Source organism: Aulostomus chinensis, chromosome 17, assembly GCF_037954235.1.
Source record: "Aulostomus chinensis isolate RoL2024-O1b breed Wild chromosome 17, RoL_Achi_v1.0, whole genome shotgun sequence".
In the NCBI taxonomy this organism is placed as follows: domain Eukaryota; kingdom Metazoa; phylum Chordata; class Actinopteri; order Syngnathiformes; family Aulostomidae; genus Aulostomus; species Aulostomus chinensis.
In genome coordinates, this window is record NC_141336.1 from 15,433,938 (window position 1) to 15,449,569 (window position 15,632).

Here is a 15,632-nt window from a genome sequence, read left to right on the forward strand (position 1 = left end):
GCTTACAGCCAAGAGTGGAATGGAGAGGGAAAAAAAACTTCAACTTGTTTTTTCCCAGTTGATCCTTGATGCTACAATAAACACTGACATTTGTTGCAACCTTTTATCTGCCATTATTTTTCCCTCTTAGTATGAGTTTTAAATCCCTGTGGACTGTTTCATCAAATTGTGATGTTTCTCTTTTTTTAAATCTAAGAGCACAACACTAAAAAGATGACGTCAAGAGCCATTTACGCTGCAAATACCATGTATGTTCTCTAGCCTTTACCACCTTTTGTCTCAAATCCAGGGAAAACCCTTCTGAAGTTGCCATCTATTTCATTTTCATCAGACTTTACAATCCCTTCAAATGCATGGCGGCAGATCCAGATTGTTTTGAAGCAAAAATCATCCCTTTGGATTAGAAGTCAGAGATGGAGATCAGATCAGATTCACAAAATCAGATATCTTTTTAAAGTGCGAGCCTCCCTCTCATTTCCCTATTGGCTGTGAGCACAGTTGTCTCCTTAGTTACAGGGGTGGGGACAGGAAGCACAGTGCGTGTTATCTTCCCCAGTCACATTGACAGTTAAAGGCTTTCCTTCCTCCCTCTTCCCCTCTCGTTTCCTCTTCTGACAGCTGGACCTTTCCGGCCATTGTTGCATGACGAACGGAGCAGCTGTGTGCAAGGGTGGAGACAATCAAGATACAGTTATTAAATAAATAGTGATCAGCATTTTGAGAAATTTTACCTCACAAAATGATCCGGTCTAACTTAGTGTTACCCCTAGGTGGTAAAGTCTGCTTGAGTCCTAACATGAGTCAGTCCAGGTAGTGGGTAGAAGAGACTAGCCCCTTTTCTCCCAAGTAGGAGAACATGATTTTGTGAGTATCATTTACCACAAAATGAGACTAAAGGTTGTGTTCCCACTCAGCACTTATCAACACATCCCGTCAGCATGCATCCTGATTCTTCATCCTGTTATTCTTCCTTGTCCTTATCACATGCACTCACATCTTGGATGGGCTCAAAGCAGCATCCTGTGCTTTACATAGTATCCCTTGCATTGTTTTGTGTTTGTGTGTGTCTGTGGAAGTAAGAATGAAAGTTTGTTTGTATGCCTCAGTGCATACGCCTATCCAATGCTTTTACTCTGATCAAAACAATGCTGAAATTACAGTTTAAATTTTTTGAAGTAAAACAAGAATGGGATTCTTTAGGAGCAGCACAAAGCTTCAGTCTTGCGCTTCTTTGTCTGATTTAACTGGCAGGTAAAGTCTGTGAAATGAGTTCCCACGAAATGCAGAGAAATCAACAATCAGTTGCCTTTTTTTAAGTTGCCTGTGTGTGCATGCCTTGGTTCATGCTTTTGAGTGTGTGTTTGTTTTCATAATAATTAAGCTGCTGCTTCTGACTGCTCCTGTCATAATTTAGCCTTGTATTTAGTATTCATAGAAGCAAGCACACGCGCACACACACACACACACAGCTCTCGCAGTAGTAAAAGGTGGGCTTCCTCCTTTTAGCTCAGTTGAAGCAAGCAACGAAGGCATTTCCTTTCTTTCTTTCTTTTTTTTCCTTTTCACTTCAAATTTATGAAACCATTTTCAGCCTCTGAGGCTTCACTCTTAAAGCCAGGCTGTTAAATGACCGTTGCTGTGGCCCCTAATGTAACGCTACATATCGTTATCCTTTCAGATGGCAAAAGCAGCATTAAAATAGCTACCTTTGCTTGGTATTTCAGAGGGAGCCTGAGTTGGCATTTGTGTGCATTAGCTTGGCTTTTTCAGCTGAGCTAGGCTATTGGGCCACTTTAAAAGGTGAACTGGGGATGTATTAACACACAACTATTGCTTCAGCTGCATGTTTTTTTAGCACAATTGCTGAATAATTAGTAGAATTATGAAACAGAGAAGTAGACTTAGCATTCTGTGAACCTCCATACTTTCCTCTGTGTGTGTGTGTGTGTGTGTGTGTGTGTGTGTGTGTGTGTGTGTGTGTGTGTGTGTGTGTGTGTGTGTGTGTGTGTGTGTGTGTGTGAGTGTGAGAAGGAAAGAAAGCCTCTTCTTTCCCCACTCATTCACCCTGGGGTGCCTCTTTCAAGTGAAAGTGCGCATTCACCCCAGGATCCTGTCGAACGTCCTCCCACGTGGAGAGTAATGAACATCACCTCTTGCGGCAGCCATTAAGAGTATGCCATTATGGCTCAGCACTGAGCCAGCCTGCCCCGCCAGTTTCACCTCACTCTATGGCAGACCCCACTGAGTGAGTCTACAGCTCATTGAACTGCCAGAACCACCACCCCCCTCCCTTTCTCAGTTCCACATCATCAAATGTGATGATCTCTTGTTCTAATTTTAGTCTGAGGTCTTATTAACTCTGCAGATACGGTCTAAAACGCCCATTTCAGTGTCAAGCTTCAGCTGGGATAGCTAGTGTGGATACAGACTGATGTTGATGTTCGAAATACATTAGCACACACATCAGTTTGTCACACTTATGATTTCAGATTAACAATATTTTTGTCAAATTCCCCTCAAACTATTTGTGACAGTAAGATCAGTTCATACAAAATGTCATTCAGACTTAAAGATACTCATCAAGATTTAATATTTAAAAACAAACAGAAAATTAGTGTTTTCTTGTTTTTATATTTTCCCCTGCTTGTGAAATTATTGTACCTTGGTGTTGCTAGATGTGTGCAGTGGGTGCACTATTAACATTCAACCAATGGCCTTTTTTCACATTTACACACAATTTTCAGTGGTGTTAATTATAATGATGGCATTTCGTTTTTCATCAATTGAATTGTCGTTATTTCAGTTACAAGAGAATACTCTTAATAGACCACTGTCAAGAAATTTAATGTCCTGCCAAGTGATATATGGCCAATTCATGTATGAGTTTTAATTATTCAAACATGTTGTGCTTTAAAAGTAGCAGTGGTATAGCCATAGATAAAAAAAAAAAAAAGTTAATGCATCAATTGCTAAATAACCCAGAGATGGCCAAACCTCGCTGTACTGTTATATTTGCCTCTCCTCAGCCCTACCTGTCCTGTGGTTTTTTTCTCTCCTTGTCTGCGCTGTCTGTTTGCTTTGTTAAATCACTTCACCAACATGCTATGACACATTCCTATAGCACATAGTCACTGTTGCTGCCAGCAGCCACAAAAAGCCACATTCAGCTTGGCACTTCTCCTAGTTCCTGCATGCTGTCACGATGACAGCCTCGGAGTACGCTGCATTTACCTCCGATTATGATTAATGGCTTTGTTGATTGCTGGTTTTGGCCATCACCACGTTTATGCATTTTGCTCTTAGAATACATATTCACTGGGGTTCAGTCAGAGGAGAAGAGAGGAGGGGTGGGGTATCTGTCCTCTCAGTATTTATCAAGAAAAAGTGAATGATTCTGTTGAATTCAATTGATGTCTGACTGCTCTTTCATATTTTGTCAATATTTGGAGCCATTTGAGTTCATGTGAAACATAATATCTCCTGCTGGCTAGAAGCTTTTGTCATGCTTGGAGAGTAGCTCCATGATCCATGCAATCCAGTTCGTCTTTCAGAACATTAATATGTCAACATCTATAGTCGTAATAAGCCTGCATTTAAAGACAGAGAAAGGAATATTCCATTTGATAGTTTTGTGCTACAGATTGACAGCAGCGACTTCATTCTCTGTTTATCATCACACTGGAGGAGTTCATCCAGTATCTGCATCACACAAGGCATCGGTGCAAAGAATGTCTGATGCGGATGGTTCTCAATTTACAGATAGCATGCAAATATCCAACATACCATTACCAGTACTTTACAATGGATTTGGCTGATTGAACAGACATCTCCAAGAAACATTTTTTTTTAATATATTTACAATTTACACATTCTGGAAAAACACATGTAACATTTCACTTTATATCTAAAATATTTTGAAAAACCCATAAATCCTTTATTCACTACATTGTTTCATCACCACCATTCTAAGGAGATGGACTTGAGTAAAGAAGTCCCAACATAAATACCAGTCTAGTTTTGCTCATTGGACCGATACCAACATGTTAAAGCAACCAATGGATTTTGAGTTTTGACACTAATTAAATGGTATTGGTCCATTAGGAAAATCAATATGTGGCTGTCAGTGTTGATACTGTGATGGCCCGTCACACATAAATTCACATATGGGAACTACCAGGATTGCCTTTGTTTGTTTCCGTTTTTGGCTGTTTGTTTAATGGTAGACAAGATCTATACTGAGTTGGAACATTTCACTTTTGAAAACTTAACTTGTCAGTGCTCTCTGGTGGACAGAGGATGTATAGGAAGCCCTGCTTTTAGTTGTTGTTGTCTAGAGGTGGACATTAAATACAATACACAGATACTGAATTGATCTATTGCATGAATGTATTTACAGAACTATACAGTGTGATGTTGATATATGATATCAGCTTGGTGTCTGATATCTATGTTTTTCTTGTGGCTGTGTCACTAGACTTATAATGAGGCAGTGGCTAGTGAAGCAAGCTTGAAGAAAGGTGAAGATCTATTTCCTGCCTGCTTCCTGCATGTTTGTTTAGCAGATATTTTGTAGAGGCAGATTTTCCTCCTCTTTCCATTTGGAGTGTATTTTTTTCCCTTTTTTTTCTTTTTCTGTGGGTTCACTCTCTCTGGGGAGCCTTTCCTGCAAACACACAAAAGCTCATTAGCTAGGGTATGTGGGTGTATTCATGTTTCGCCGGGTGTTTGCTTTTATACATGTTATATGCAGTTAAGTTTGTATCGGGGCATTCACATTTCTGTGCATTGCTGAACCATAGCTGAGTGTTGCAAGTTGTTATCTGCGTGTGTTTTCAGGCTGCTTCAGCCTCATTATTAATGATCAGAGAGCGGAACATGCTGCTTTCAGAGGGTAGTTGGCTGGGATATAAATGTGCATATGTACTCTTGTGCATGCAGCTTGTATATATTTGATGCAATTTCTTCACCATCATGTTTGCCTCACAGAGATTTTGCTACTTTAAGTTTGTGTCACTTTTATGGTGTAAAATGCAAAAAAACAAAGCATAAATAAAAAAAAACCTGTCCATTCCCAGACAAGAAGGGATAAAAGAATGGATCCCTTAGTTTCTTGTTATGCTGGCTAGCTACGCATCAGAAGTGTGTGTGTGTGTGTGTGTGTGTGTGTGTGTGTGTGTGTGTGTGTGTGTGTGTGAGAGAAAGAGAAACCAGTCTTGTACTTAGTGGCCTTTCCACTTTAAGACCTGCTTCTTGAGCTTTTTACCCAGCATGCCATTGGAGAATCCCTGACACATAACATCAAGTGCTCCCTGTGGCTGCCACCTAACCGCACCGTCATTTCTGCCTCGAGCCATTTAGACCCCTCCGTCTGGGGGACTACCACTCCATGTCAGGGTTCAGGAACTTAACAGATGAGTTACTAGTGCAAAGCTGGTTTTCTGGCCTAAATTTGAAAGGTGAGCTATGTGCTCACACAAAAATTAAGAAATTCTTTAAAAGTCACAGAAATTTGCTTCATCAATATCTTTCTCTTTTTTTCTGTATAATATTGTTTTGTATCAAACCTTCATTATTAATAAATGTACTATTGTTAATTTTGTTAAGTGTTAATTTTTTTAAATTTTTCAACAAAATACATGCTGTATTTGAGAAAATATTTTAATGTTATATCTATTTCTCCTTTTTTATACCCAAGCCTTGATGGCAGACGTATTGTTGGACCCCAATTTAATACAAAGGAAACAAATTTTGTGTTTTGTTTTGGGGGTTTTTAAATAGCGACGTGGCAAAACTATGATGTTATGATAATGCTGTGACTTTAGAAATAGAACAATTACTTTTCCAAATGCAAACTCCTTGGACTTGATATATCAAGCCAAAACTGGGATTTTCCTACTAAGAACTGAAATACATATGCTGTTCTCAACTATTTTGATAGTATATCACACTCATTAACAGCCCAGAAATAGTTTGTGCATGAACATCAAAGGATTGTGCAGTGTAGGCCTACTGTTAAATCAAAGATTAGGAAGTAAAAATAAGACAGAAGCATAAGGAGAAAAAAAAAGGAGGAGGGGGAGAGAGAGGCAGCTGTGAGTTGATGATAAGACCCAGAAATGCATATGTTTTCATGGCTCAGTCACCCTCCACCAATGCACACTATACTTCGGCTCCCTGCTTTTAAAGAAACTTCTGTCTTTCATATGCTTGGCCACGCAAACCCCTAAACTGTTGAAGTGGAGTGTCATCTTGGATAAACTCGTCTGTGCCATGAATAAAGGGCAGGAATGCATTAAATGTCCAAATCCTTTCGCTTGCAACGAGCACCCGGGCTTTGTGATTGCTAAAGTGCACAGCTTTAAAGTGAAAAACCTTGTTCTTCGCTTGAGTCTTGTTTCACTTAGCACAAGCACATTTAGGTGTGTCTGTGATTGACCGGATTTTATATGTTCCCTCCCACCACCATCACCTGTTAAAATCATGAATGTATGCATGTGCAAGCAGGCCAAGATGGAATAAACACTGCAGGGATTTTGTTTTTTAGAAATCTTAAGTCACCTTAAACAGGGGGTTCTCATTCAGGCTCTCAACAGGGTTGAACATTTGGGCTTTAAGATTAATTGGTGTTAGTCTGAATCTGTTTCAGGTGCCAGATATTATCAGCCTAATACCAGGCATCACAAGGTATTTAAAGCTGCTTTCTTGAGGCAAAGCTGAGCTTACTGGTAACTTGTCATTTGGATTTCTTTTCTCTCTCTCTCTCTCTCTCTCTCTCTCTCTCTCTCTCTCTCTCTCTCTCTCTCTCTCTCTCTCTCTCTCTCTCTCTCTCTCTCTCTCTCTCTCTCTCTCTCTCTCTCTCTCTCTCTCTCTCTCTCTCTCTCTCTCTCTCTCTCTCTCTCTCTCTCTCTCTCTCTCTCTCTCTCTCTCTCTCTCTCTCTCTCTCTCTCTCTCTCCCTGTCTCTCTCCCTGTCTCTCCCTCTCCTGCACACAAAAACCATCACATGAACAGATGTGCTCTGCATGGTCCGAGGACATTTTTGCTCTGAGGTGGGACAAAGGACAAAGCAGTTATGGAGCATGTCTATTTATGGGCTCTTAATGGTTCCCAGTCTCTGGTGGACTAGGTCAGTCTGATTGATCTTCAGCAGTTTCAAACCATTAGAATTTTACTTAAAACTACAGTTTCTGTTCCTGACATCTCCTTTGTTTTGAATTTGACTCTGTACTCTCTGTCTCCCTTGCATATATCTCTTGGCTCTGTCTTTGATCTCTTCTCCACTCGGTTGCCCAGGTTTGTCCTCACGCTGTGTTTACATTTATTAGATCTTGTTTGATCAGAGGGGCTGATGCATTCAATACTTATTCCTACCACATTTGGCTATTCTTCCCTCTCGTGCCTTTTCCATCCTCATTTCAACCTCTCCTGAGTTGTTTTTCATTCTCCCTGTGTACTATGTGATCATGTTTTTGGCAGAAGGAGTGCTAAATAAATAAAAACCCTCTGTATCCCATGGTGCTAAGTTCACAATGGATGACTCTGCCAAACATCACTCGCTCAGTAAATGAGGAGAGTACATTTAATGCACTTTCCTCCCCCTTTCCTTTTTTATTCCCTTTTATCATAATCTCAGTTGGGCTTATGCTCACTCTTGACACTTTTGGTATATTCTTGCAACACCACTCTCCAGGCTAAGTTTAGGTTCACTGAACCCTAGTAAGGTGTCATGGGCTTTGTGTGAAAATGTGATCTCGCACATTTCCACTATGAATAGGCTGGTAAGGATAGCCGTATCAGTTTTATTTAGCTCAGTATCGCAAATCAAGTTTTCCTGCAGGGGGCTTTGCCATCTAAACAGCTTACAACATCCTTTATCCTTCAAATCTCCTTTGGGACAAGGAAAAATTCTTCAAAAACCCCTTTTTTTTAAAGGCAAAATAGTAGAATCCTTAAGCAGAGGGGAACTGGGGTTGGATCTGTCTTCCAGGAACGGAGCTACATCAACAGTTCCTCTGACAAACAAATACTGTCTTCTGTCGAAGATCTCAAGGCTTGAAAACTCGGTCTGTTTTTTGTACTCAAATGAGATTGCACACTCATCACGCACAAACTTCATTGTTCATTACTCAGGTTCTCTTCTCTCCCCATTGCCAAGATCATCATGAAGGTGTAGAGAAATCCTATCTGCAATTCTTTTTGAAGACAATGGATGGATCTGCAGCCCCATAGTGGCATTTTCTGGTTTTAACCACCGAAAAAAGAAGGCAGGTGTTGAAAGAAACAAAAAGTATGAAATGAAATGTGTTTAGCTGACATTAAGGTAGAAAAGAGCAGTGTGAGTGTAGCTCCACCCTGCTGGCACAGGACTGTGGTTATAATTCTCCCTCCTATCTGTATCTCGTCAAATCATCCTCCACTACACCCTCCAATCTCTTTCAGACTGGATTTTTGTTGTTGTTTCTTCCTGACAGGAAAAAAGTAAGCAAAGATATTAGAATAGTGTGTGTGCAGCCACCCCCTGTAGGTAAATCGACAACTCTGACAGGAAAGCACCGTTTGTCTGTGTGTGTGTGCTTTGCTGAGTCAGGTTGTAGATGACATACTGGCACTGAGCTGAGAAATGGCTCAAAGGGAGTAGCAGGTTATCACTCACTGCCTGGACATTCCTCACAGCGTTGTTAGACACACACACACACAGTCCAGATTTTAGCCATCTAAATGCCAAAGAATTAAGAAAAATTCCCATTTGATCATCTATCCTTGTCTAACTCCAGATGGTTATCCTCTATTCCCCCCACCCTCTCCTTTGTCTGTTCTCTCCAAGATAGTGATTTTGAGTCCCCCTCCTGTGCCTTTCTTACAAAATAAGCCTTTTCTGCCGGGGTGGACAGCTAAACAAATGATTTTGTCGGTCGTGCAAGGCATGGGGTAATTTTTAGGTGAGCGCAGCGCTTCAGAAAAGACTTGCCGCACTGAAATTAGAGGTTGTCAAATGCCGCACGTCGCTGCTGATGGCCCAGCACGGCCCCCTTATGTTAATGTGGCATTTCAGTGAGAGGAAATAGAATCAGACGGAGGAGGGGAGCTGGTGGAAGCTGTTAGGAAGCATAGTTACACATGAACACTTTTTTAAAAATGTCTTTGTTTTGTGGAGGATGAATATGTTTGGATGCATCGCTTGGCGTGCACAACATATTTGATTTTGTTATCCTTTTTAATGAGCTTTCCTCTCTAGAACGTTAGACTCTAGATTCTCCTCAACTTTTAGCCATTAATGGTACCTACACACATGCACAGCCCATCCAATGGTCTGTAAAATAGTTTCTGCATGTATTAATGTTCGCTTTAAAAGGCGAGCAAAGCCAGTAAGGTATCAAGATGTACACTAAGTAAGCGTATTTCAGTTTGACATTTAGGGTTGTTTTTTTTTCCCGGACTAGGACTCACAATGAATCGTAGAGCACATTTTCCTAATCACATTTGTGATTAAGTGTATCCAGTATTAACGCTCTCCTGACCACCATCACGTGTAGTTTCATTCATGACTGGATGTGACTCAAGGTCGCTGGTGTTAGTCAGGGCTCATATGTGTGCTGTGGGAGGATTGGGAGTTTCTGTGTGGACTTCTGAGTGATGAGCTCATATGGTTCGGGAAGGAATCGCTCTGGGCCAAGTCCTCGGTCTTGTTTGTACAATTCCAATGTGTCCCGCAGGTGTCCTCTCCACAGCTGCAGGCCAGATGTTTGTGTGTGCTCAAATAGTGTCCATGAGCCCATCTATCACACATCTGTCAGTGTGCTATCAGCGATTTCCAGAGAAAACACCTTTTTCAGCTCAGGAGGAAATCCCCATCAACTCCATTCCAGTGCTAAATCCATCATTTCTTCTAGAGTACTTGTCTTTTTTTAATTTGTCAAACTGTATAAATATTTTAACCTGTAACAAAAGGCCTTAATTATAAATCTGATCCACCATCTAAATGTGTTACAGTATTAGAATAAGAGGCTTGGAGGGCAGGCATTTTTACCTAAGGGCAAATATAGTTGAGTTTCAGATTCCCCTCCTAGAGTTTAATATAGACCTCTCAACTGTCCAGAACACTAAAGAGAGATGGAAATGATGTGTAACTCCCGCCCCCAGTAGACACCCATCATTCTTGAGGTCTCACCAGTTTCATGATTTAGTTTCAGCAGCTTGAATGTAGCCTCCTTTCAGTGTGTTTCTCCTAATTTTAACTGATGATTAGCTTTTTTTTTCCAGCACGAGCACAGCAGGTTCTGGTGATGGCTACAATGTGAAGTTATAAAGTGTGACCGAAGAGTGTGCGGCATGTATTTATGGGTGTTACAGCTGCAACAATCGATCCTCATTCAACTGCGACACACTCGCACATACTGGATGGCACAGATGGATGTTTTTAGCATGATATTCATGTGTAATGTTTGAATCGGTGCAGGGCACAGAAGCAGTGTGTGTGCAAAGGAGAGAGAGAGGTCCATTAGTTATATCTTTCCGAGAATCAGATTTGATGGCATTTACCTGCGAAATTCTCTCATCTCCCCATCTGCCTACCCCTTTGCACAGGCTGCTTTGTTCGGAGACGAGCCGCTGGAGAGCACAAGGAAGATCCTTAATCCCTTACTAGTGTACTGCTAAAATTTTGTCATATTGAAAAATCACATATTCACTTTGAAGTTAGAGCTGTTAATTTCTGAATAATTGCAAGCTGTCACAGGACTTTACTCACAGGCTATGATTTCATTTTTGTGTCCGTCTCTTAAAAACAACCAACACTCAAGGCAACTGACAAGTTTGTTTTGTTTCTTTTTCATTTCACAGCAAAGATTTATATGCTACATTAAGCCTTTGCCCAGAAGTCATAAATCAATATAACAGTGATGGATCAAATCCTAAATAAAAAATACAAGGTTCTGCTCCTTGTCTTTCTTTATTAACTAACCACAGTGTCCATATTTGTGTGTTTCAGAGATCAACAGAGTGCGCAAACACATGTACAGCGACACAGTGAATGGCCTTGTGGACAGACACCCTCTGGAGCTGCCTGAGCCTATGGGACCCATAGTCCACTTGCAGGAAAAACTGTTTGTGCCTGTCAAAGAGTACCCTGATGTAAGTAGCCACAATAGTAGCTTTATCACAATGCAAGTACAGCTCATTCCCTTACTTCTTTAAGATTTCTCTTCTCTGAAAACAGAAAAATGATTGGCATCTTCTGAAAAAAAAACATAACAAAACAATGCTAAAAAAGATAATTGAGTTGCTGTTGGGATTTATTTTCTCAATTTGAATGCTGAATAGAAACAACTTCCTTTCCTGCATTAACAGCTTTTCTTCATATCTATGGCTTTAGCAACAGCTGCAATAGATTTCTTTCCTCTTCTTTTTTAATTAGTGACCAGTCATACACGGACACACACACATAGTTTGTCTTCGTGCTTCAGGCCATGTGTCTTAGTGGTGAATCATCACTGGAATGACAGCTGCCAATAGTGCAGCGATCTATCAGTGCCAGGAACATACCAGTTGTTTCTCGATCATTTATTTTTTTCTTTTTGTACATCTTTCCCTGTCTTTATTCCCCATGCAGTACTTTTCTGTTCATTTCTGGTTTTTAAATGCTGTACTGCATGCTTTGTTACTTTTTTTTTTTTTAAAGCTATCCGGGACGCTGTGGAATTGTTACAAGCGCTGCCACTATATCAGGTGGCAGTCAGAATTGGTCCACAGCATGCTGGGCCGTTTATGGGCCAACTCAGCAGTAGATTTGTGCTGAAAGTGAAGGAGAGACTACAATAGAAATGAGAGAAAGAGTTGCTTGCCATTCCATAAATGAGCACATGAAAGGAGTTTTGTGAATCTTTTGTACTTTCCATCTGAGCTGGTCAGAACATTCTTGAAGATCTTGGATAGAAGAATGCAGTGGAGAAAAAGAGGGTGTGTGGGGGTTGTAGAATTGAGGATGATGATGATGCTGTAGGCCAGTGTTTGAAGAATGAATGACAGATGGGATTAAGGAAATGCTCATGATGTATAGAGACCTTTTAATGTGTGTATTCTGCTCTCTTCCTGCCTTGTAATCTTTGGCACACATGAAGGGTTTTGTCACATCTTGACGAGCAGCGTTTCTTTTTGTAATCCCGGCAGTTTGCAGTGAGGACATGAATAGAGGGAGGTAACGAAGGATAAGAGACATCGAAGTGCTGTGCATGGCCCAGCCGGGCGTGGATTGCATTTTCCCCTCCAAAGGATTGATAAAGGGCACTAGGGGGACTGGCTTGAATCGGCTTAGCTCAAGCTGACCCTCCGACCCATCAGTCCAGGAAACAAGCTAAATCAACCAACCTCATCCTAGTCTTTCACCTTTAATCTCCAGTGTTCACATCAGGGGTCCTTGGATTGTCCCCCAATTAACTTAGAACCAAATATTTTGAACTACTTTTGTATGATTAACTTTGTATGTAAACTCGTAATTGGCAAAACAGATGCCAAGCTTAACCTTAACAAGACACCTTGACCTTTTATAAATTCCATTCATGTCTTCTCTGATTAATAGAGATGTCTGTTCTGATCCTAAGAGTGATATCAGGGCAGATAACAGCACATTTTAATAGCTGCAGTATCAGCTCACATAGAGCCCATCTGTCATTTAATGTCCAACTTTCACTCTGTGTTGCTGCACTGCTTTACCACAGCAGACAACGTAAGCATTCTGATGAATGAGTCAACGTGGACAAATCTCACCAATGAATGACGGAGGTCTGCACCATGTACAGAATCGCTAAACTCGGATGTTCTCGCTAGCAGAGGCCCGTGTACAAATCATGTTGGTAGCAGCTCCTCAGCCAGCATGACAGGTATCATCCGTCTGTTGATTCTATGAATTCTCTGAGTAACTTAATTAACAGACAAATTTAACGTGTCATGATGATTTTTTTTTACATAAGTATTTACCCTTTTTTAAATCTTACTGGTCAACAAATGACAATTTATATAGATGTTTCATAACTGTGTTGGAATACTGGGCTAAAAGCCTCACCTTTTACCCTGTAAACATTCTTTTCTTCATTACTGGAATATCCCATGTGACTGTCGGTGGGTGTGTCTGGTTCTAGTTTCATTTATGCCTATTTCCATTTTATGGAAGAGTCAGGGAGGACTGTGAAAACGCGCAGAGACAAGCGCACCACCTGTGGTTTTGAAGAGGCCAGTTGAATGACTCTCTTTCTCTCTCACACACACACACACACAAACTATTAAAAGCGGGGCATCCTCAGATGACCTCTGTGTTCCCTTTGCTCTGTGTGCTATGTTGCTCTGTGCAAAGCAGGGCAGTAACTCAGTACTGTGTTTACGAGCTGCCAGGAAAGCTACTAAATTAATTAGGCTTCCCCCTGGTGGTGGAGATGACTCAGTGACGAACCTAGCAGGCGCAGATTTATACACTCAACTCCCTGAGAAGCACACAGTGATGTGCAGGCACTCACATACAGCAACAACCTGATGCAGAAGTAGCACATATTTCAACTGGACATTATTTCCTATCTATTTTGGTCCAGCCCTTACACCGAATGTGGTCATTAAGTCTACAGGAAAAGGGAAATGCCAAATGGCTTTGTTATATATAGATGTGATGATTGGAACCAGGGGAAATCAGCAGCAGGTCTAAATTGAATTATTTTCTCTATGCATACAGCCTCTATTCTTAGAAAATAAAACTTGCAACAGTGGCTGGAGTGTAAAACCAGATCCGCCAGTCTCAACTAAAGGGCTTTTCACGGGGTATTCTAATGTCTAGGTGTTTGTGATGGAACATAGTAACATGGCTGTAATACATCCATAATTATGCACACAGGCTAAACTCATTTTGGAAAAGAAGTAGAAAAATGTCAATCTGGGTATTCTGTTATGTAACAAGCAACAGTCCCTTAGTTTTCTCCCCTCACAGCTGTTCTCACTTGCCATGCTCAGTCAAGGTTTTGTGTCGACAGAAGCACCAGGTAAATAATCGTGGAACTGTTCTTAACGTGGTACTTGGTAGAAATGGGGATTGAGAACCAGCACTAAATAGTCTGATCACTCGGATGCTTCTGAGATGATATATTTCCTTTTGGTGATGCTGGCATGATGATCTGACAGTTGCCAATTGTATGAAATGATTTCAAATCATGCATCCACATTTTGCAACAAGGACTCATGGAGGAGAGGAAGACACGGCCCAAAGCTTTGCATCATTTCAAGAAGAAAGATAAGTGTTTATTTTATGTGTGTGTAAAATGCTCATTTCAAGCAAGGGCGGAAATGCCAGCAATATACTGAAACATCTCCCGATCCATCATGGGCTTAAATGCCAGGCATGCCATGTATTTGACTCAATACACAAGTGCCACTGCTACCCAATGGAGCAGCATATCCATTACTGAGGGTAAATAGCCTATATCTTTTATGTTTTAATAACAAGAGTACCACACAGGCAGTCTAAGCAGCTAAGGAACTAAGAAAACCTAAACAAAAACAGATGGACCAATATGCTCAAATGTTACCAATTGCAGAAATTTACAGAGTTTTGTGACAGCTATGTCTCAGACTGCAGCCAACTCAGCTCACAATTTCCACATAGGAAAGGTAGGAAAAATGAAAGCAAGTAGGGAATTCGTTAGGAATAGAGCATAGAAGCACAATTAGTAATGATCAGTAATATCAATTCCCACTCTCTACTGTATCTATAAATGTAGACATTGTGAGCATAAGATCCAGTAAGCTTTTTGTCAACAAAGAATGGAATCATTTAATAGTTGTGTGAGAAGAGAGATGATGTAGTATCAGGATGAAAATGGAGTAAGATAAGAAATGATGAAGGGAGTGAAGAAAAATGTCACTTCCTATTCCCATCTGCTTGATGCAAAAGGAAACATTAATGGTGATTGTTTGACCAGGGAATATTTTTCCCCCTCTCACATTTCCATCTGATTTACCAGATTCTCTCCATCTAAAAGGCCTGTGTGGGTGTGTGTCTATGTATGTGTGGCAGGCAGTGGTGACTGAATAGTTGGTTTGTTCCCTTGGCCTCAACTCACCCGTCATATTTCTCATATTTTCCTTCTGTCCACACTCTGTTTTTTTGTTTTTTGTTTTTTTTTTGGAACCTCTGCCATGTACTAGCACACGTGAACAGCTTAACTCCCACTAATCTTTACCTGCTATATACTTATGTCATACTCCTTCTATGAGTGTTTCCGTCTCTCACCTACATGTCCTGTGCTGTGGTGTTACCAGTGGATAATTAGATTGTCCTGGTGCCTGGATGCAGTGTAGCACGCCACTTCTACCAAAATAACTTGCCTTGCCAGCACACTTCTGCTCTAATTCGATTAAGCGTGTCCCTCTTTTGGCCCTGTGTGTGCTTGCCTGTGTGCCCCACATCTGCCTGTAAATGTGTTTGGGTGTCGGTCTGTGTCTTTATCACTCTGTTTGCCTGCCTGCCTGCCTGTCTGTCTGTCTACCCCCACCCCCCAACCCAACCAAGCATTCTTCAAAGTCAGCCATTTCCTGATGTCGTCAGTGGTGCAGAGCGCTGTGAAGCGTCACGGTGGTGACTGCATCTTGACTGACGGCT

At 41.0% G+C, this 15,632-nt stretch overlaps 1 protein-coding gene across 4 annotated transcripts in view; it reads left to right on the plus strand.

The window, feature by feature from the left end:
* The window catches only part of qkia (QKI, KH domain containing, RNA binding a), a 79,272-nt gene that overhangs the window by 14,413 nt on the left and 49,227 nt on the right, over window positions 1-15,632 (plus strand). For all 4 annotated transcript variants that reach the window (XM_086182178.1, XM_086182177.1, XM_086182180.1 and 1 more), the window contains exon 2: window positions 10,986-11,128. In XM_086182178.1, coding sequence (XP_086038304.1) covers window positions 10,986-11,128 — 143 coding nt within the window. The remainder of the gene's footprint in view (window positions 1-10,985; window positions 11,129-15,632) is intronic.